At 42.4% G+C, this 21,779-nt stretch overlaps 2 protein-coding genes and 1 long non-coding RNA gene across 5 annotated transcripts; 1 reads left to right on the top strand and 2 right to left on the bottom strand.

Annotated features, from left to right (window-relative positions):
- Positions 1-332: 332 nt before the first annotated feature.
- Positions 333-5,924, bottom strand: LOC145551995 (uncharacterized). The gene is made up of 2 exons (XR_014087909.1): positions 4,459-5,924; positions 333-4,280 (listed from the first exon to the last, which is right to left on the bottom strand). It is a non-coding gene; the product is annotated as an uncharacterized LOC145551995 (long non-coding RNA).
- Positions 4,097-16,520, top strand: LOC103466705 (deoxyribodipyrimidine photo-lyase). 3 transcript variants are annotated; one of them, XM_081608157.1, is made up of 12 exons: positions 4,874-4,959; positions 5,469-5,507; positions 5,612-5,684; positions 8,413-8,634; positions 9,991-10,642; positions 10,755-11,066; positions 11,155-11,327; positions 12,595-12,679; positions 12,776-13,008; positions 13,089-13,283; positions 13,576-13,801; positions 13,888-16,520. In XM_081608157.1, the coding sequence occupies exons 2-12, from the start codon at positions 5,491-5,493 to the stop codon at positions 14,430-14,432; spliced, it is 2,733 nt and encodes a 910-aa protein (XP_081464283.1). In that variant the 5' UTR covers positions 4,874-4,959; positions 5,469-5,490; the 3' UTR covers positions 14,433-16,520. The 3 variants fall into 3 exon arrangements, with proteins under 3 accessions (XP_081464284.1, XP_081464283.1, XP_081464285.1); XM_081608159.1 differs by having other exon boundaries at positions 13,905-13,992; XM_081608158.1 differs by lacking the exons at positions 5,469-5,507; positions 5,612-5,684 and adding an exon at positions 4,097-4,171 and having other exon boundaries at positions 4,876-4,959.
- A 104-nt stretch (positions 16,521-16,624) lies between these two features.
- Positions 16,625-19,140, bottom strand: LOC103466689 (glycine cleavage system H protein, mitochondrial-like). The gene is made up of 5 exons (XM_081608161.1): positions 18,959-19,140; positions 18,717-18,799; positions 18,574-18,637; positions 17,845-17,976; positions 16,625-17,166 (listed from the first exon to the last, which is right to left on the bottom strand). Exons 1-5 carry the CDS (start codon positions 19,107-19,109, stop codon positions 17,069-17,071), a joined length of 528 nt encoding a protein of 175 aa, XP_081464287.1. The 5' UTR covers positions 19,110-19,140; the 3' UTR covers positions 16,625-17,068.
- Between the last annotated feature and the right edge of the window lie 2,639 nt (positions 19,141-21,779).

Here is a 21,779-nt window from a genome sequence, read left to right as displayed (position 1 = left end):
GAGACAGAGCTCAAATGCAGACACACCTTCTGCTTCTGAGGATAAGCTTTCATTTGAAGCCATGGCACTATCAGATAGAATTTAATAAGCACGTAACGGTAAGGTTGTTTGTGCCATTTTTTTCGATCCATGATTTTTTTTTTTGTACATATCTGTCCTTCTTTTAATTGAAACAAAATTCAAATTTAGCTTTAATAAAAGTCAGTGTCACCATTCACTGCCTAACTGCGTTGCAGACTGTCGCCCTGGTGTCTCCCACAGCTGATACATCGCTTCCCCTATTACACTCACTCATACCTCAATAGTAATCAGTAAATGTCTCTGCAGAAGAGTTTGTTCAGCACTTCATCAGGTATAAAGTGGTTTTTATTTGGAAATGTGGTCCCTATCCATCTTTTAAATGACTTTTTAATGGTCGTCACACCATCCCAATCAATCATGTTGTAGAGCTAGCCTGCAAGCGCAAATACACTATTTATAATTCCTCCATTCTGCTTAAAAACTGACACTGCACCTTTGTAGAAATAAAAAAGGAATAGCAGTTTTTATTATTATTATTTCTGCTTCTCTTTTACTTATCTATTAGTTCTATAAAAACTATGCTGGTTCTTCTCAAAAGTAGGAGAGGACAACTTACATATTTTTGTTGTGGCCCACACTTTGTGACCCTTTTCCATGCCTCCCACTACGCTAAACCAGGCCCCCCATTACCCCACTGGCAGGCGGCCACAGAACTTTACATGTATAATGAGATACAAATACGCATCAGCAGGAGAGTGTCTATGCCACGCGTCTCTGTGTGAATATTACTCACACTTATTAGCTGGATTATGTTAATCTTTACACTCTTTGCTCACAGACAACAGACCCTCCGTGATATTGGGAATGGGGTGCGGGGTGGTCTTCCCAGTGAGCGCGTGTTGCAGTGTGTTTACGTGTGTGCATGACTGTATGTATGTGAGAGTGACTGCCATGTTGCCAAACTGATCTCCATTCAAAAAGGGCAGTCTAATTATATCACTTATGCACATGAGGAATGCACACTGACATCCGCATACAAGCCAAACATGGACATCTTGGACACCTTGGACAAAAAGAATCTGCGAGCTTAGGATGAATTTCCTCCTTTGCGAATGCATACTCCCCAGTTTGTACATACTTAACATTTCTTGTCCTTTTCTACTTCTGTTTCACACCTGTAAACAAACCATTTTATACTCATGTACTCAAACCATGCAGCGTGAGTTTATTTCTCTTTGTAGTTAGACATTTTAAATTACGAAATGTATAGGAATTCTCAAATTTACTGTATAACTTACATGTTTATTTTCTGAAAAAAAGCCTATTACACAATATTTTGGCTTATTTTGATTGCGATTCCCACTTGGGCCTCATCGTTCTTCTAAAATATTTTATACTCTGGTAGTTTTGACCATTTTAAACCCGACTTATTAGTTATGAAATAGAGTCATCTTCTGGGGGAAGTTTTACATCAACAACACATCAGTGTGTACCTATATAGGAGGTGATTTGTACTCCCTTTGACAACCAATAAATATACAGTCAAAATATTATGTCTTTTCAACTCAAACTGTGGTAAAATAATGACATGAGTCCAATTAAGAATATTTACTAGCAGTAAATTTACTTGCCTAAACCTCCCTTGGTTTGATTAGTGGTCATAATCTGTCATATTTAATCAAATTCAACAGGGAACACTTGGGTGAAAACCACAAGAAATATAAAGAGTGGTGTCACTATATTCTCATTCCATTTTAAAAATAAAAGTGTATGAGATAATGTGAAATATGAGTCTTTTTTATGACCATTTCTCATCATAATTTCACAAAATACTTTACAGCTTTAAAATGTATTACACAACATAATTTCCACATATGAATTTGTTACAGAAATGAGAAAGCGCAGAATAGCAATGTGTGTAAAAAATGGGGATATGACTTGGGAAATGGGTGAGTTGACCTGAAGCCACTGACAAAACCAAAAGCCTAAGCAATAATGCTTGTATATTTTAATTACTGCGGTCACAATGACCATATTTTACAGTAGTAGGCTATTAGTAGAGACTAGAAACATAGTTTAAATCATCTGTTGTCAAACTAGTTACACGAAATGTCCGCCTGGTGGTTCCAAATAGATGCATGGTTTGTATGAGATGTCCAGGTGCAGACGGCTCCATTTCATACCTGAGAAATTCTTCCACCAAAAATACAACAGTAGGAAAACATGAAGGGCAATATGACAACATTGGACAAAGTGGCACACCCTCTCACTAAGCAATGCATGACATGTCACAATTTTTCACAGCTTTTACATAATACACAGTATTTGCACTTTTGCATAGTCAACTGAAGAAGGAGACTGGTCAAGCTTCCAGAGGATTATAGCCCACTTTCAATGACTGTTACTGGAAAGTGTCCAAGTGCATATCCTCTGATTAGTCCTTTTTCAGACTGATACATTGATAGTATCCCTGTTGGCATGATTGATTGAGCCTGACACATTTTAATTACGTTCAAATTAAATGAATCGGCTGGCAGACTATAAAACATTGCTGTTTAATAACGAGGCCGACTATTTTCCTTTTTTTTCACCCCCTTCCTTCTTGCAATCCCATTTTGTTGGCCCGCACCAAATAACCTCTCTCCATTTAATGATATGCAAATGAATTTTCATGAACCCCATGATCCTATGCGATGATTAAACTGAGATGACATTAGCTGCCATGCTGCTGCCACTGTCAGTGTTTCTGTCTGCCTCCTTTTCTTTCCCCCTATCTCTACCATCTCTCTCCGTATCCAGCCAACTGGTGATATTAAGAGGTTCATTGTCATGATTCCCTTGAGAATTTTCTTTGTGAGAGATGACATTCTGAATATCCAGTGTTGTTTCAGGGAAGTTTTCCCCTTGGCAGCAGCTATGGAGCTTCATCGCGTGAGGTGTTTGCTCTCAGACAACATGTGGTAGTAGCGCAAGCACTGAAGAAATCCGTGTTAGAACGACACACAATTACTGCAACACAGTAACATGAGAAGAACATTTTTGTAGGTTTTCACATGTTTTCCATTTCCAGCTTTCCAGCACTACCATCACTCCTTTTCAGTCCGTATCCAACTCCACCTCTGCTGTCGCTTATTGTACTCCATTTGCATAATGAAGCCCAGGCTTAATTAAGATCCCACTGGAGTCTGGAGCCAAGGATGAAGAAAAGACGGATCGAGGAAGAGTGGAGGGAGGTGGGGGCTGGGATCAAGCGTTCCTTGGCTTATCCGCACGTGTCCAAATAGGAGGCGCAATTTAAGGGGCGCGGGGGGAGAGCGCTGACGAGCGATTAAATCACTAATTATGATCGGCTGTTAGAATTAGTGTGTGGCTGTTAATTAGCTGCAGATGAGATGCCCAGGCTGTTGCCCGCCCTTGATGACTCCAGCAGCATCCTCCCTGGATGGCAGTGGAGAAACACAGCTTGACACCCTGGAGATGATGCCAACACATCCCTCCCTTTTACAGATATAGCATTCTGAGGGGATTTCCCTTTAAGAACATCCCAGGTGTGCAAGAGCAGGAAAGAGGCTCTTCATCATCTCCGTCCACCCACTCCCACTGTTCTTCGTTAAGCACAAATTCCTTCCACATCCTTTACTTCTTTTGCTCATTATTTCTCTTCCTCTCTAAGTAAAAATTCACTTCTCTTCATTCCATGTAATGTCCAGCAACTTTCCCTTCAGTGGAGCAGCTGGCACAAGGTCGAGTTGGCATCAAGGCAATGAGCCACACACTCACAAAAGCTCCATTTGTGAGTGTAGTTGTACCACGTTGTTACTATTTTTGGGCTGCAATTCTCCACTTGCTAGTATAGCTTTTGACAGCGCCCGTAAATGCCTCGTGGTTTTTGCTTGGCGTGATGCCATCTATCTTTTTAGCCTTTTCTTTGAAGTAATGTTTTTGCCAAAAAATATCCAAGGCATTTGAAATGTTCCGCTCAACATATGGATGTTTCTGTTTACAAATGCGTTGCCTTGGCAGCATGCCACCTTTCTTCTATTGCCCCGAAACCGCCAAAAGATGCCATCACAACCGCTGGCAACCGTTGCCCGGGCACTTCCTCTTGGCTTTGTCCGAGCAAACAGTGATTAGAGGCAAATCCTCTGAGGTGAGTCCCTTTGTTTTTGACTGCAACAATTCTCCGCCATCTGCTTTAAGTGCTTCGGGTATGCCATGAGGACAAACTGGCACACTGCCCGCTGGCTGGCAAGCTGTGGCTGGTAGAGAGATGGGACGAAAAGTCAAAATGATCAGCGCATTTTCAGAATCTATCGTACATTCAAAGCAGATGGTTGCTTTAAAAGAATCATTCATTTACATCTTCAGCATCCTTTTATGTCTTCGTCATTCATTCACATCTGAGAGTCATTCTCTGCAAGATGGTATCTCACTTACTTCAAAGCTCCGCTTTACCCGGGTCTTTTCCATATCGTCCTTTTCCCTGCCCGGTTTCCCGTTCATGACGCCCCACTCTGCCTGTGCCAAGGTGGCATCATAGAAGCACTGTGGAGGTCTGTTTCTCTTCGTCTTTCACTCTTATTCTCCTCGCCCCTTTGCCCATGCCCATGCCCGCCCCTGCTTCAGTCCTGACTGGATGGCACCGTGCCAACCTGCCACCGCCATCGCTCTCATTTGTAGTTCATTCTTCCATTGCCCTTCCCCCTGTCTCTATATTTCCGTCCCACTTTCTTCCGCTAATTTCATTTATTCACTTTTTAAATCGTTAACTCTCTCAGTTTATTACATATCATCGCCCACACAGCCAACATCAATTCACTGACACATTTGGAACTTTTTTTCTCTCCCTCATAGGACCGACACAAATTGTCTGTCTCGATTGTCATCTGGAGGACTATTTTAGCACCTGAAGGAATGATCTTGGTGGCTGCCCTGCAGGTAATTACAGCTGCGGTTACTTATTCCACTGAGACACGAGAAGGACGACCAAAGCACTGAGTTTGGAGAAAGCTGTGTTGTTTTAATTAACTTTTACCAACCCCCCTCTCTCTCCTTGCTTCATTTCACATCTCTAAGAGCCCTGAGCAGGTTGTGCTTGTTCTCACCATACAGCATTATGATTGATGCGATTATCAGTAAAATTGATTGTGTACCATTGACCTCACCCACTTTACGGAGATGACCTACGATCCTTTGTTTTTCCTCTTCCGCCCCCCCCCCCCACTCTTTAAATTCTGTTGTGTCAAACAAAAGCTGCCAGTGGTGGTGAAGCTATTAAGCAAATAGTCTCATTATAACACAAAACATAATGAATATGTAAATGATGTGTGTAATTTATGCATGAAGGGAGACACTTCTGCTTTTTTCTAGCCGCCATTGTGTTCCCCCATATATATCCACTTTTCCTTAAAAATTCACACTCACGCCAATATTCTTTCTTTCTTTAGACCACATCCTGAGCGTGAATCCATGGGGAACCTCTGGAGGTTTTATTCTGTTTTTAACACATTTTTCATTGCTTTTAACTATGGTGTGCAGTTTCTAATAGCTTCTCTGACTCGACCCATTTTTCTCTGTTTCCCTCTTTTAGCTCACAATCTATCCTCTCCAAAAACAAACATTTGGAGCAACGCATTAAACCAACAACTTTGTGTTTATACAAGGTTACTTTTTCCTTGGAATATCAATGTTTGAAATGAACAAAGTAACAAAATTGTGTTATTGCTCACATCTGCATTTGAATATCTTTAATTTGCCCTCATGTGACTGCATGTGTTGATCTTATTGTGTGGTCCAAACTGTGTGGCATGTCCTGATAGACAGAGAGTAGCCTTCTCCTGTCTAGGATAAACACCTATAATACTCCAGCTCCCCTGGCAATCACCATAGCAACAAACCACGGTACTCACGTGAGTTGCATAATAAGATGTTCCCCAAGACCACGGACCATAAAGCAGAGGCAAACTAGACACCTGCAGCGATGGATGTGCAATAGAAAATACCCAATTCGAAACTATAAGCCAAATTCAACGTAGATCCGACTACTTATCGATAATCTCGAGACGCCTTGTGCGCCTTTTTCCGTCTCTCCAGTTCTAACAGGTGCTGATGAGCTGCAGTCAATGATTGTAATGAGCTATCGATCACCGTGGGAAAACAGAGGGACAGAGAGGGGCGAGGGAGGCAGGGGAAACAAGAGGACATACAGAGAGGCTGCAAGAAGAAAAAAAGAAAACCTGTTAAAAGCTCCCCAAGATAGAATACCAATACTTTCTTCAATCAAGCCCACATATCTTTTTGTTTTATTTAAAAATGGAAGTTATGGGACAGTGCTTTCTTTAAAGAACAGATGAGGGAGACTCAGAGCAGCTTCTGCACTTGCTGATTTAAAGATGACCATGCAGACATGCTTGTCATGACCGACTCCAGATGCCAGTGAATGGCACTGACGCAGTATCTCTATTTTCCTCGTCTTTTTTATGTGTGTATGCGGTGTGCATAGAGTGGAAGGCAGACAGCTTTAGGGGAGGGGGAGGTGCGTTTGTGTCTGTGTGAGCGTGAGTCGTGTGTGTGTCGGCTGGCGTTTCAGATAATGAAATGCAGCAGGGAACAAAGAGCTGGGGGCCCCTATTCTCTGTGCTGCAGCTTCATTTTCACTCCTGTCAGTCTATGATTCTTCCATAGCTTCTTTCTTGTGTACATGCAAGTGTGTGCGTGTGTGTGTTTATTTTTATATGAGCTGCTTGTGTTGTGTACCTGTGTGTCCCGCCACCCTCCTCTTCCTGTTAGCATTCTGCATGGCAGATTCCCCTAATGTAATAACTGTGTCTGCATGTCTAATTTACAGCAGGAGAGAGTAAATAGCCTGTGGTTAATTACAGTACGTGTGTGAGTGTGTGTGTATGCGTGTGAGTGTGTGTGTGTCGACATGCGCGTGGGTGTGTCAGGATGATTTATGAGTTGCAAATAGCTACACCACTGCCCCGTTTCTCCTCACTTAGTTTTTAATCTGTCTTTCCATTAATTTTCCTGGAGATGTTATTATGGTTTTATAACGCTGTGCACGAGGATGCACGTGTGAATGCGCGTGTTTGTTAATGAGACAGAGGTGAGGACATTTTGTGTGTATCCAGCCTTACCTGAGGTTGACTTCTTACATTTTGTTTCCTGCTGTCCCTTCGCCTTTTCCTCTCCTCTGGTGCTTCATTCACTCTCTTCATTGAGAGTCGCAACGAACACAGATCTTTATTGACAGTACACGGTGGAACATGGAAACAGCAGGTCAATCCGTTTAGCCCAAGGGCCGATACACCAATTCACCAATTTGTCAGTGTTAGTTTGAGGGAGAAAAGCAGCTAATCTCTCCTCTCTGCTCTCTATTGATCACACACTTAGACTCCACTTCTCTGTCTAAACACTATTGATTCTCCCTCTCTCTCAATCTTTTTCCCTTCTTCCTCTCTTTCTGGGTTGCCTTCCGCACATACCAGAGCTCTTGTCACTGCTCTTCACATGGAAGTTAGAAAAAAAAAAAAAAAAGCAGGCCCTTGGTGCTGAAGCCTAAAGTCACATTTTTGATACTGCTTCTAATCATTTTCTTTTTTTTTTTTCTTCTTTTTGCAAGTTGGTCCACAAGTCTGGCAAAGCACCACCCCCTGCTGCTTATGTTCAAAATTTGCACGTTGTCTCATTAGAAAAATCAATTACTTAGCGACCCTTAAACAGCAGGGAATGCAGACCATGATTAAAAATTCACTGCTGGGTACACTGTCTCCTGGCTTTGTTGTTGTTTTCTTTATCTTTTTTTTTTTGTTTCTTGCTTTCACTTCACAGTGTGCACAGCGAAAAAGGAACAAACCCTTGTCAAGATTAAAGCTTTGCAAGAAAAATAATAAAATAAAACACAAAGGACATGACTTCACAGCAACATTACATCTATCACCGCTGTGTTTGATTCTGTTTAGACGTCTGGAGCCCCTAGACGAACTTTCTGCCTGATTTGTTCAAATCAAGTATAAACTGAAGCAGAGGAAGCCCCGAGTATGCTGCAGACAATGACTTTTATAAACCATGAATTCATCTATGCGGCTCTACCTTCTATCTAATTAATGAAATGTAAACAAGGAGTTCCTTCTGTTACTCACATGGTTAGAACCGGCGAAGCAGTTTCACTCGTCTTTTTTGTCTGCTTTTTGTTACGTTTTTGCTCCCCCTGCTGGTGGGGTCAACTTATTACATAGGTTATAAAACACACACACATATGGCTTTTGTAACTACTAGTCAGCTGGTGTTTGGTAACGAGTACTGGTGGCAGAGAACGTAATGTTCGCCAGTTACATTTTACTTTAACACACTTTTACTTGTACTATACCGTCACTTTTCACATTTAAGATGCCTCACTCGGCCGCCGGTGACCAAGCTGCGGTGAGACAGATGTTGAGGGAGGTGCTGGTGGGTCGAGAAGATCCGGAGGGCTTCTTTGCGATGTGTGTGTCCGTCCTGGGGCACCAAGAGACTCGCTCACAGTTTCTGTCCATCATCAAGCCACTGGCCACGGCCAACATCCGGCTGCACTCTGTCCTCAGTTCCATCTACCAGGAATATTTCTCAAAGGTCAGTGAGGAAAAAAAGACTACATTAAAACATAGTGTGTGTCCACTTTTTAAATGGAAGCAGATAATGTGGGTTTAAAAAGCAGCAACATTTAAGCAAACAGTTACTCAAAAGACACATAGTTAAATTGGTTGCAGTAATAATTTAATACCATTAGCCTCCGAGCAAAATAGCAACAGGTAAGTTTAAAACTTTCCGACTATAGTTTACAAATTTACAACTAAGTAACATCAAACAGTTTTGTTAGTTTTGATCTTTGTCACCTATTTTGTTTCATAATTATTGCTATTCTTGCTAGCTAGAAAAAAGTTAATACTAATTGAGGTTCATTAATAACACCTGTACAATCATTAATAACACCTGTACAATCACTTTTTCCCCTCCAAGTATTATTTTAACACAAAGTAGTGAATAATTGTGAAGTGTAAAGTAAGTTATACATTATTTTAAACTTTTAATGTTTTTGCTTTTGTTTTGTTTTTTGTGCATGTTTGATTTAAAAAATAATAATCTAAAAAGTGTGCCGTGTCTTTGTATTCAGTCCTAATCAGTCAGTATGTCAACCTGTTTCGTGGTATGCACCTATCAGAAGGTTAATTCAGTTACTCCCATGAGGTGCATCTCATCATAAACAGCATCAAACAGCTTACTTATTTTTGTGTTTAGCTAAATGTGTGTATTATGAAACTTTTTCATGACTTAATTTTTTTTTTCTGTCAGCAGCTATAGTCAGTTTTTACTAAACTTTCTTTTTCTGACGTCCCCGATCACTCTAAACATCTGTTGGATTTGACAGCACAATGGTCTGGGGTCAGAGGTCACCAACTACACTCCTTCAGCATGCCATCTGCTAAACTTGATGGCATGCTGAAGAGACACTTCAACCATTTGATTGAGTAGAGATGTATCTAAAAGTTGCAAGCAGTATCTCTTGAGGATTGGAGTTGGGGACCCCTGTCTGGGTTGACTTTGGAACATGCCTAAATTAAATCCTGTTTGTGCTAAAATTGTTATTTTTAATTTGCTCAATTAAGATACAGTGTATTTAGGACACTGTACCTGAGACTTTGAAGCCCAAAGTCTCCAAATTTTGGCCTTAATGGCAGATATTCTTGATCAACACATCTGATTAATAATTACCAGGCCTCTGGATAACTGGAGGAGGTATTTTAGTCACTTGAATTAACTGTGTCGGAACCATGAAACATCTACAACGTACACATCAGTGACCCTTAATGATCGGAGTCAAACACTTCTGATGTAGTCCCTCAAAAAGGAAAATTAGTTGTTTGTGCAAATATATTTGAAATATCTTTGTTTTCATTAAAAACCCACATTTTTTTGTATTTTTTCTAGACGGAGGATGATGAGCTGGAGCTTGCTCTGGCTCTCTCGCTTCTGGAAATGAAGGATCAACAGATATCAACCCCTAACCAATTGCCCCTGCACCCTGGAGTCGGCGGCAATGCAAGCAGCGTTCTATGCAATTCAAACGCAAAGTCTCAGGGAAATAGTTGCACCCAACAAGAAGATGTACCTGGCAGAGAAAAGAGTGCCTTTGTGGCGCAGTCAATGTCTGGTAGTAAGGAAAACTCCAGAGAGAACCAAACTTATAAAAGTACACATGTTGAAGGTGTTGATAACAAATCACTTGGAACAAGCCAGGCTCTTTATGTTCCAGATTCCTCTACCTTGGTTTCTATTCCAAACACAGCATCCATAAGTGGCCAAGTTATGAAGGAGCAAGATTTTAATCTATCAAAGAAACCGAGACGTTCTAAAAATAGGCGGCAACGGCGAAAAGCAGCTGCCCAGCAGATTGTAGGTTTAACCCATTCTCCATCAGCGACACCACCTGTTTTACTTTGGTTCAGGAGAGACCTTAGACTCTGTGATAACCCTGCTCTTATCAGATGTCTTGAGCTGGGTGCACCTGTCATTCCTGTCTTTATTTGGAGTCCTGAGGAGGAGGAGGGTCTAGGGGTCACCGTTGCTATGGGGGGAGCTTGTAAGTTGCCCTAACACTCAGACATTTTATTTGCAACGCTTTCACACAGCTGAAAGTTGATACAATCTTAATCTCCAATGTATTCACTGACTAAATGTCCTTTATTTAACAGGTAAATACTGGCTTCATCAGGCTTTGTCTCGCTTTTGTGCATCCCTGGAGCGGATTGGCAGTCATCTCGTCTTTCTCCAAGCCAATGGAGACGGGAACAAAGATGGATCTTCTCTGCATACGCTGAAAACATTAGTAAAGGAGACCGGGGCGCAAACTGTGATAGCTAATGCTTTGTACGAACCGTGGCTGAAGGAGAGGGATGATGTGGTCTTCTCAGCCCTGCACAAAGAAGGCGTTGAATGTAAAATGTTCCACTCGTACTGTCTCAGAGATCCGTTTTCTGTCAGCACAGAGGGTGTGGGGCTCAGAGGTTTGTACTGACAACATTCACTTTATATTAAAGCTAAAATGAAATGTGAACATTTTGATCAGGTTGTTCTTTTTTTCCTCTGATGTAGGCATAGGTTCAGTGTCTCATTTCATGAACTGCTGCAGACAAAACCCAGGAGCTTCTATAGGTGTTCCTCTGGACCCACCAGTCTCTCTTCCTTCTCCTACCTGCTGGCCACAAGGCGTCCCATTGGATATGCTTGGCCTCGCACGCATGCCACGCAGGAAGGACGGCACGATTGTGAGCAGAGACACTAAATAACTTAACAATTCAAAAATTTAAAAACCTCTTTGCTGCTTCCTTGCCTAGTCTCTCCTTTTAGCTGGAATTTATGTCTTTGTAGCTTAAAAATGAGCCACAGTGCTTGCATTTTCAGATGATAAATTGAACTGGTGAGATTTTCAAAGGTTGGCACTTTTTTAAAATACTAAGCTGTCCTTCAAATCTGTATTGGTCTTTATGATGCTGTTTGAACACGAATGTATTCCAACAAACCTCCGAAACCGTATCAAACAGCTATGATGATATTAAAATACACAGAGGACAACTCTCTTGATTTAGTGACTTCAGAAGGCAATACTGGATTTTATCTGGAGGTATTATAGCAAAACGGGACTAAACACAGATACACATCACAATTTTAGATTTTATTTAGCTATTTCTGAAAAAAAAATGGAGAAGCCTGCTCCGTTTTCCTACTGATTGAAAAAACACACCATCCATCCATCCATCCATCCATCCATTTTCTTCCGCTTATCCGGGGTCGGGTCGCGGGGGCAGCAGCTTCAGAAGGGAGGCCCAGACTTCCCTCTCCCCAGCCACTTCTTCTAGCTCCTCCGGGGGAATCCCAAGGCGTTCCCAGGCCAGCCGAGAGACGTAATCCCTCCAGCGTGTCCTGGGTCTTCCCCGAGGCCTCCTCCCGGTGGGACGTGCCCGGAACACCTCACCAGGGAGGCGTCCAGGAGGCATCCTTACCAGATGCCCGAGCCACCTCAACTGGCTCCTCTCGACGTGGAGGAGCAGCGGCTCTACTCTGAGTCCCTCCCGGATGACCGAGCTTCTCACCCTATCTCTAAGGGAGAGCCCAGCCACCCTGCAGAGGAAACCCATTTCGGCCGCTTGTACCCGTGATCTCGTTCTTTCGGTCATGACCCAAAGCTCATGACCATAGATGAGGGTGGGAACGTAGATCGACCGGTAAATCGAGAGCTTCGCTTTTTGGCTCAGCTCTCTCTTCACCACGACGGACCAGTACAGCGCCCGCTTCACAGTAGACGCTGCTCCAATCCGCCTGTCGATCTTCCGCTCCCTTCTTCCCTCATTTGTGAACAAGATCCCCAGATACTTAAACTCCTCCACTTGAGGCAGGACGACCCCCCTGACCCGGAGAAGGCACTCTACCCTTTTCCGGTGATAAACCAGTATTGGTTTATCACCTAATATCTTAATGAAATACATTGAGGTTTGCAGTTGTAATGTGATGGCGTTGTCTTATTTTTGCCTGCAGATTGACTGGGCAGAAAACATTCGCAAGTCCTGGGACTTTAGTGAAGATGGTGCACATGCCCGACTGGAAGCCTTTCTTCATGATGGTGAAATGTCTCAGTGTCTAATAAGCATAAATTGCACTGCAGTTTTACTTGGAAAGCCGTTAAATAGTTGCGTATGTTTATTCCTTCAATTTCTAGGTGTGTATAGATATGAAAAAGAGTCAGGCAGAGCAGATGCTCCGAACACCAGCTGTCTGTCTCCCTACCTGCACTTCGGTCAGCTCAGTCCACGCTGGCTTCTATGGGATGCCAAAGGAGCCAAGTGTCGACCCCCAAAGTTCCAACGGAAGCTGGCCTGGAGGGATTTGGCTTACTGGCAGCTAACTCTCTTTCCTGATCTACCCTGGGAATCACTCAGACCTCCATACAAGGTTAAGATGCACTGTTATATTAGCACATTATCAATTTATATAATTCTTTGTATTAATTACAAATTTTCTGTTACTTGCAGGCTTTACGTTGGAGCACTGATTGCCGCCACCTAAAGGCTTGGCAGAAAGGTCAAACCGGCTACCCTCTGGTTGACGCAGCCATGAGGCAGCTGTGGCTGACAGGCTGGATGAACAACTACATGCGACACGTAGTGGCATCTTTTCTCATTGCGTATCTCCATCTGCCTTGGCAAGAGGGCTATCGCTGGTTCCAGGTAAGAATCTTGCAGGTACAAAAGCGTTTTCTTATTTTGGGAACTTGGTTTGTAGCTTACAACTTTGTATCTAAAGGGCTATTTCATTGGTTTGTCATAAACTTGAACTGCATTTGATCAGCTCTGGTTTTATCTAAAATGCTTAATGTTTAGAAATTTTCAAACCTCCAGAACTCAGCTTTAAGAAACTTTTATTCTCCCTACCTTTGAGTGGGAGAAACATGTAAAACATTAAAAAAGCCAAACCTACCTAAAACCTGCTGACCTGCATCAAGTATTTATTCATGTTTAGGACACCCTCGTGGATGCAGATGTTGCCATTGATGCTATGATGTGGCAGAACGGTGGTATGTGTGGCCTGGATCACTGGAACTTCGTGATGCATCCAGTTGATGCAGCAATGACCTGTGACCCGTACGGCAGCTATGTCAGGAAATGGTGTCCTGAGCTTGCAGATTTACCAGACGAGCTCATACACAAACCCTGGAAGTGTCCTGCATCCATGCTGCGGCGAGCAGGTGAGAAATGTATCAAATGTTTTCAGGTTCAACAGCTTCTGATTCAGGGGCCCTAACTGACTTTCTGTACATCTGTTGCCTCTTAGGTGTGGTGTTTGGCCAGACGTATCCTGAAAGAATAGTTACTAATCTAGAGGAGCAGAGGAGCAAATCTCTACAAGATGTGGCTCTGGTGCGCAAGCAGTTTCAACAATATGTTGACAAGCGCTCAGGCTGTGATTTGGTGCCTTTGCCCAAACGCCTTGTGTCTGAGGCTCTAGGTTTGTCTCACTGGGACGGGGCTGTGGTGACAGAGGGGGAACAGTTCCTGCTGCCTGTCATCACCCGCATGGAATTCAAACACCAGCTGGAAGACCCGGACGCAGATGCTGCCTCAAACCCTTACAACGCTGTCCTGAAGGGATACGTGAGCCGCAAGAGGGACGAGACCATAGCGTTCCTAAATGAGACAGACTTTACAGCTAGTGTGATGTACGAGGGAGCACAGAGACAGGAGAGACTAGAGAGGGATTACCGCAGAATGGAGGGGCTCCCTCCAGCTCCATCAAGCCACAGAAGGGCCAGAAGGACTCCAACAGCCAAGGACAAGTTCTCTGTTATACCCGGTGGTGCCATCGCTTCAAGGAACTGAACCGGAGATGAACATGAAATACTTCAAGGGTCGAAGTTACAAAATTGTAATGTTAAAAAAGTGCAAGTTAAGAAATGTACTTGTCTTGGTTGGGTTTTAAAACAATGCTGGTACATTATTAGTGAATAATTGTGAACAGCTGTCTCCACAAGCAGCTTCCGTCCCTCTACATGCACACTACAACGTTGGTTGAGACAGCAGTGTACTTTATTGCATTGCAAATTACTGTATCGACTTGAAAAATTAAGTCTTCTTAAACTTTTTCAAATTTTTCTACATTATAACCACAATGTACTTCATTGGGATTTTATATAACACATCAATACAATGTAGTGCACAACTATGAAGTCGAAGGAAACTGATGCATAGTCCTTGGATTTGGAAATTTAATCTCAAAGTAGTTACAATGAAGAGAGTCTGTGACCAATTTTTCTAAGGACCAATTTTTAGGTTGCCACAGATTCTTAGTTGGATTTAGGTTTGAACTTTGACTGGGCCATTCAGACATGTATATGCTTTGATTTAATCCATTCCACTGCAGCGCATGCTGTTTTTATGGTTGTTGTTCTTGTAAATGTCAGGATATTTTTAGCTTCCCATAGCTTTTCTGCCTGGAAAACAGCGATTGCTTTTAGCTCCATTCACTTTCCCCATCAAGTCTACCCAGTTTCCCTGTCCCTGCATCCGCAAAATGAAGCTGCCACCACCATCCACCCTGAGGATGTGATGTTCAGGGTGATGTCCCAATATTACGTTTCAACCATGCATAATGTACATGTTGGCCAGAAAGTCCAGTTTTGGTGTCATCATCTTCTTCCACCTGGTGTCTGTACATTGTCTCACCACTCTTCTACAAAAAGGTTGTATCTTTGAAATGTACAACCTCTTTGTTGCTTTCCTGTTCAATAATGCTCCTATCTGGCCAGTCAGTTCAGGGGGATGGAGATGTCTTGATAGGTTTGATGGTGTACCAGAGCGTGAACAATGCTCTGTAAAATCTTTCACATTCTCCTTAAGTATTCCAATTTGATCTTCATGATGTTATTTCTCTAATAAACCTCTCATACCTTCTCAGAATAACTATATTTATACTAAGATTGAACACAGATGGACTCTATTTAGCATTCACATGACTACTGAAGACAGATTGAATTTCATCTGGAAACACCAAAAAAAATTGAACGTGCATAATTTCTCTTTCATTCTATAAATACTTGCTGCTTTGTGGAGATTCTTCGCATAAAAATGTGATAAAATATTGAGAACTTGTTTCCTACCTCCATTGGTGGAAAAGCTGCATTTTGTTTTATCTAGCAAAGCTTCACTAAGCTATTACCGTATTTTCGGCACTATTAGGCGCACCGGATTATAAGGCGCACCTTCAACGAATGGCCTATTTTTAAAAACATTTCATATATAAGAATAGAATAGACGCTGCAGTGCCGTGCTTTATTATTACACATCTACATTTGTAAAGAAATGGTCCCCGAGTACTTTATATAGTAGGCTGCCCCAGTCGTTGTTTCACTCATGGTGTTGGTGTTGCGATTTTGTGCCCAACTGCTTTCTGGGTAACAGACCAACCAACGCTGCCGCCGCAGTCTCTGTCTCTCTCCCATAACTCTCAACCCCCCCAAACTTTATTAATAAACCAGCGTTCTGACAACTATCCCAGCATGCACCGCGCACTTCTACGGGCGAAAAGAAAGTCGGTGGCTGCTTACCGTAGTTGCTAGACCTGTTGTGGCTCAATATTGGTCCATATATAAGGCGCACCGGATTATAAGGCGCACTGTCGGCTTTTGAGGAAATTGAAGGTTTTTATGTGCGCCTTATTGTGCGGAAAATACGGTATATAAAATCACATAATATTGTGATTTAACCCACAGATGCATCTCTTCCTAATGTGACGTTAAAGCCTCAACAGTTTATTCTGTTGTCACATCAATTATTAAAGCCAAAGCTGCCGTGTGTTCCTCCACCCATCATCTGCTGTCAGGGCATGCTGGTTGCCTTTGGTCTAGTTTGAGATGGTTATCATTTTCCTGTCTTGCTGCATTTTGGATTAAACATTTTGTATGCATCTTATATGACACTGGAAGCTGGACGTTTCTCTGTATGGCGTACAAACTGTAAACCGATTTTGTTTTTAATATACCGTCTGAAAGTTCGGAAGTAAGATTCACACAAACTGAACATGTAAGGAAATGTTTATTTTTCTATTACACAGGTCCCATATCCACAGTGTCCACAAACCAAATTAATACCATAAAGACCAAAGTGCATTTTAAGTCTACGTATATAAAGGCTGAATTTCAGGTTTGACTGAAATGCTTGGAAGCTTTTTTTAATGACTTGATTTCTTTTTGTCGGCTTAAAGATTGTGTAGCTGTAAGAAGTCTGGTTTTTTTAGTCAGTGCAGACTGAGAGGTCCCCTAAAGTCAGTCGTTTTCAGTAGGTAAAGACTTTCTAAAGTTCACATTTCTACAGCCCCGGCAGATCAGCAGTACAGAGCTGTAAACCTTTGCTGCTGGATGCTAAGCATTGTGATGGAACTGAGAGGCACACAAATGCTCCTCCCTGCCAGTAATGATGGAAATAAAGCAGGAGCATAATAATCGTTAAACAACCAAAGGTTAGTCCTCGATGGAGTGGATGTATCTCTCGTATGCTGCCTCGTCCATTAGAGCGTCGAGCTCAGCGGGTTTTGCAATCGTCATCTTCATCAGCCAACCTAAAGGAAATCAGGGTAAGATGAGATTTAACAATGAACAAGCTGAGACATGAATTAAAAATGTTTCTTCACTATGCAAAACAATAAAGTTCTTAAAATATATTTCAAGAAATTAAGAAACCCAAGAGATTTGCTTTAGTTGGCATCACATTTTTTAAAATTATAATTAATTATATAACTACACTGCATTGTTTTTATATTAAACTGGCTTCATTTAGGCTTTTTTTTTAGGAGTAAAAAAGGAAAGTGTTTATTAGTAGTAGTAAAATGATAAACTTGTACAATGCTGCCATCTATTGACCAACAAAAGAATCATGTGGCCTCGAGAAAAACAGTATTTACTAAAAGCAACATTTGCTTTCTTGAGAAACATATATACGTTTTTTACTTTACCTGAACACATGCAGCAGTATTACCTAAAGCTAAACTGTCAGGCTTGTATTTCAGAAAGTACATTAATCTGTTCAGTTGAGCTATTCTTTAACTAAACGCTCCAGTGTTATGGATTGGTGTTTCACATCTAGAGCTGAGTAACAATTTAGGAATTACACATTAAAAAGAAACTGTGCAATTCAACATAATTTTTCATTGAACACAAGAACTATCTCCTTTTTTACAGAGCGTAAGGCGTCAGCTAGACAGAAGTGTAGTCTGTGAGCAAACTGTGAGCAAACTCACCATCTTTGTAGCAGGATTTGTTGACCAAACCGGGGTTGTCTGCCAGTAGTGTGTTGACCTCTACAACTTCTCCAGTCAAGGGCGAATAAAGTTCACTTGCTGCCTTGACACTTTCCAGAGCTCCAAACTCATCTGAGAAAATATGCACATAAATGGTTCGGGGGTTTTTTTTTTTAGAATTATTATTTCCATATCTTAGCTATAGGGGCATCCCTCTCCAGTAGCCCGTTTTGTGAACCACATGCTAAAGCATAGCACAAATAAAATGTTCTGACTCTAATAAATTAAAACAAAGCTGTTTAAATGAATGGAACATGAATATAAATGCAAAATAAAGTGTAACTTTGTTTTCCATTCTGAATTATTTGCACAGTAAATAATTTAAAAAGATAAATGGTTCTATTTAAAAGACATTTCTGAGTTTATACATACATATATTAATAATTTGATTAAACTGTGCCACTGAAGTTCATTGATACGTTTAGATAATTGACATATCTAAACTAAAATGACTCTTTTAAGAACCAGTATTATAAACATGGCTGGTAGCAACCAGTCATTTTAACAATTTACCAGAAAAGTCTTCCTGCAACAGAAAATTTGAATTTTTCTGGCATTTAGCTGGTGTTTCCTATGAAGCAGTAACATGTGATGTTTTTAAAAAAAATCACTGCTAAAACTCTCCAGTGTTTGCAACTTGGTTCAAAAACCATGTAGAAAACTTCATACCGTGCTGGGCAAGCTGTGTTCCCACCTCTGGTAGCCCACAGTAGACTACATCTCCCAACGCCTCCTGCAAGTGATCCGACAACACGGTCAAAGATCACTCTGGAATCATTTACTTCAGGGCATGTGGGAAATTGGAAACTTACTTGTGCAAAGTTGCTGATGCCAACTGTACCTGTTCCGTTATCTTCTACTCGAATCCATTCGTGTTTGTCTGTGAATTTAAGTGCTGCAAGACAAAACAACAGACTCTGTAGTCTTTGGTGCATGTGTTAACCACACATGTAGCAGAGCTGACATTCTACCATGTCCTTCCCCCCCTTCTGTTGGTGCTGCTATGTGGACTGTGGGCTAACGTGCTAGTCTAAACAAATCCAGGGACAAATACCTGCTGATAATCGGCTTGAAGAAGCTAGTGTTCTCCCATTATAAGCTGTAGGTGCCAGTCTCAGAGGAGAGAGCAGCGGTGAGCGGGTAAGTAAAGGCCAAACTGTGGAAAAGTTGGAAGAAAATGAGCGAAACAAACCACAGGCGGCCATCTCTGCCGCTATCTGATAAGCGAGGGACTCTACTTACTCTGCGGTGTGTTTAGAGGCGTCAAAGGCGCTTTGCTGCCACCCACTGGCCATGGATGAGATACAAGTAAACATTTTTGTAAAGCAGTGCTAAGGTTTCTCTATGAAATCTAAAATACCTGAAGTAGATAGTTGCTTTTTTATACTGATGTATTAAATGCTGACATATCTGCATTTACATGTGTAAATTTTACCTTGAACTTTTGCGACCACCTATGATGAAAATATACACACGATTTCAGAACTTATTTTACACTCATTACTGCAAATTGGATTTGAAATGCTTTTTTTGTTTATTAAAATCTAGTTTCATTACTAATAGTTGATTACTCGTTTTATTTGATACTTTGTATCAAAATGTTAGACTTAATTCCAATTTCATAGAAAACTAAATTTATGATAGGTGATTTTTTTTCCCATTTCAAATTCCCAAATCCAACTTTAATGCAATTCTTCAGATTTGAAATTCCATGTTAGACAGAAATTATATATATATATATAAAGAATGAATGCCAGGAGGATTAACCGGCTCTTCGCCACCCAACCAGCTAAAGTGTACTCTCAATGGCAGGGTAATAACAACAGAGCAGACCCACCCAGGCTGGAGAGTGAACAATACTGGAAAGGCATATGGGAAAGGGAGGCGTCCCACAACAGCAATGCACAGTGGCTAACCTCTCTACGAGAGGACCACAGCAACCTCCCTGAACAAGCCCCGGTAACCATCACTGTGGCAGATGTCCAAGACAGAGTCTCGGGTATGAAAAACTGGACAGCACCAGGACCTGACATGATCCATGCCTACTGGCTTAAGAAACTCACTGCCCTCCATGAGCGACTGGCAGCTCAACTGAACCAGCTGCTACAAAATGGGACTCGCCCTGAATGGTTAACTGAAGGGCGCACAATCCTGATACAGAAGGAACCCTCGAAGGGTTCAGTCCCATCCAACTATCGGCCAATAACCTGTCTCTCTACAACATGGAAGCTCATGTCAGGCATCATAGCGGCTAAGATAAGCGGGCACATGGATAAATACATGAGCAAGGCACAGAAGGGCATAGGCATAAATAGCAGAGGAGCCAAACACCAACTCCTTGTAGACCACACAGTCGCCCGAGACTGCAAAACCCGACACACCAACCTGTGTACCGCTTGGATTGATTACAAGAAAGCCTATGACTCAATGCCACACACTTGGATCATTGAATGCTTAGAGATGTACAACATCAATAGGACTCTAAGAGCCTTCATTGCAAACTCGATGGGGCTGTGGAAAACCACAGCCCCACATTTGATGGACACAAAAGTGTCCATCAAATGTGGCATATACCAAGGAGATGCTCTGTCCCCACTGCTGTTCTGCATAGGCCTGAACCCTCTCAGCCAAATCATCAACAAGACTGGCTACGGATACCGACTCAAGAATGGGGCCACGATCAGTCACCTCCTCTACATGGATGACATCAAGCTGTACGCCAAGAGCGAGCGAGACATCGACTCACTGATCCACACCACCAGGATCTACAGCACTGACATTGGGATGTCATTCGGACTAGAGAAGTGTGGTCGGATGGTTACAAAGAGAGGGAAGGTCGCCCACACAGAAGGGGTCTCACTCCCAGAAGGAACAATAGCAGACATAGAGCACAGCTACAAGTACCTGGGAATACTACAAGCAAATGGCAACCTCAATGAGGTCACAAGGAAAGGAGCCACAGCCAAATACCTCCAACGAATAAGGCAAGTCCTGAGAAGCCAGCTCAATGGCAAGAACAAGATCCGTGCAATAAACAGCTATGCCTTACCAGTAATCAGATACCCTGCCGGAATAATTAGCTGGCCAATGGAAGAGATGAAGGCCACGGATGTTAAGACTAGGAAGCTACTAACCATGCATGGAGGATTCCACCCCAAATCCAGCACCCTGAGACTGTACATGAGCCGTAAGGAAGGAGGCAGAGGACTAGTGAGTGTGAGAGCCACTGTCCAGGATGAAACATCCAAGATCCATAAATACATCAAGGACAAAGCCTCAACGGACGATGTGCTCAGCGAATGTCTCAGGCAATGGGGAACAGAAGACAAGGTGCTGGAGGTACCATCATGGGAGGACAAGCCCCTACATGGGATGTACCACCGACAAATAACTGAAGTGGCTGATGTCAGGAAAACCTACCAATGGCTGGAGAAAGCTGGACTCAAGGACAGCACAGAGGCTCTCATCCTGGCCGCCCAGGAACAGGCCCTAAACACCAGAGTAATAGAGGCTCATATCTACCACACCAGACAAGACCCAAGGTGTAGGTTGTGCAAGGAGGCCCCTGAGACAGTCCAGCACATAATAGCAGGGTGCAAGATGCTGGCAGGGAAAGCGTACATGGAACGACATAACCAAGTGGCGGGCATAGTGTACAGGAACATCTGTGCAGAATATGGACTGGAGGCCCCGAGATCACAGTGGGGAACACCCCCAAAAGTGGTGGAGAATGACCGAGCTAAGATCCTGTGGGACTTCCAGATCCAGACAGACAAGATGGTAATGGCGAACCAACCGGACATTGTGGTGGTGGATAAAGAAGAGAGGAAAGCCGTTGTGGTGGATGTAGCAATACCAAGTGACTACAACATCAG

This window comes from Poecilia reticulata, chromosome 6, assembly GCF_904066995.2.
Source record: "Poecilia reticulata chromosome 6, P_reticulata-male-v2, whole genome shotgun sequence".
Lineage (NCBI taxonomy): Eukaryota > Metazoa > Chordata > Actinopteri > Cyprinodontiformes > Poeciliidae > Poecilia > Poecilia reticulata.
This window is presented reverse-complemented; position numbering and strand designations above follow the sequence as displayed.

Coding starts and splice junctions, on each gene's coding strand:
- LOC103466705 (XM_081608157.1), top strand. Junction 8,635..9,990: donor ACCAGGAATATTTCTCAAAG/GTCAGTGAGGAA, acceptor TATTTTTTCTAG/ACGGAGGATGATGAGCTGGA. Junction 11,067..11,154: donor AGAGGGTGTGGGGCTCAGAG/GTTTGTACTGAC, acceptor CCTCTGATGTAG/GCATAGGTTCAGTGTCTCAT.
- LOC103466689 (XM_081608161.1), bottom strand. CDS start 19,109: ATGGCCGCCTGTGGTTTGTTTCGCTCATTTTCTTCCAACTTTTCCACA. Junction 18,638..18,716: donor GCATCAGCAACTTTGCACAA/GTAAGTTTCCAA, acceptor GATCACTTGCAG/GAGGCGTTGGGAGATGTAGT. Junction 17,977..18,573: donor AACACAGCTTGCCCAGCACG/GTATGAAGTTTT, acceptor ATATTTTCTCAG/ATGAGTTTGGAGCTCTGGAA.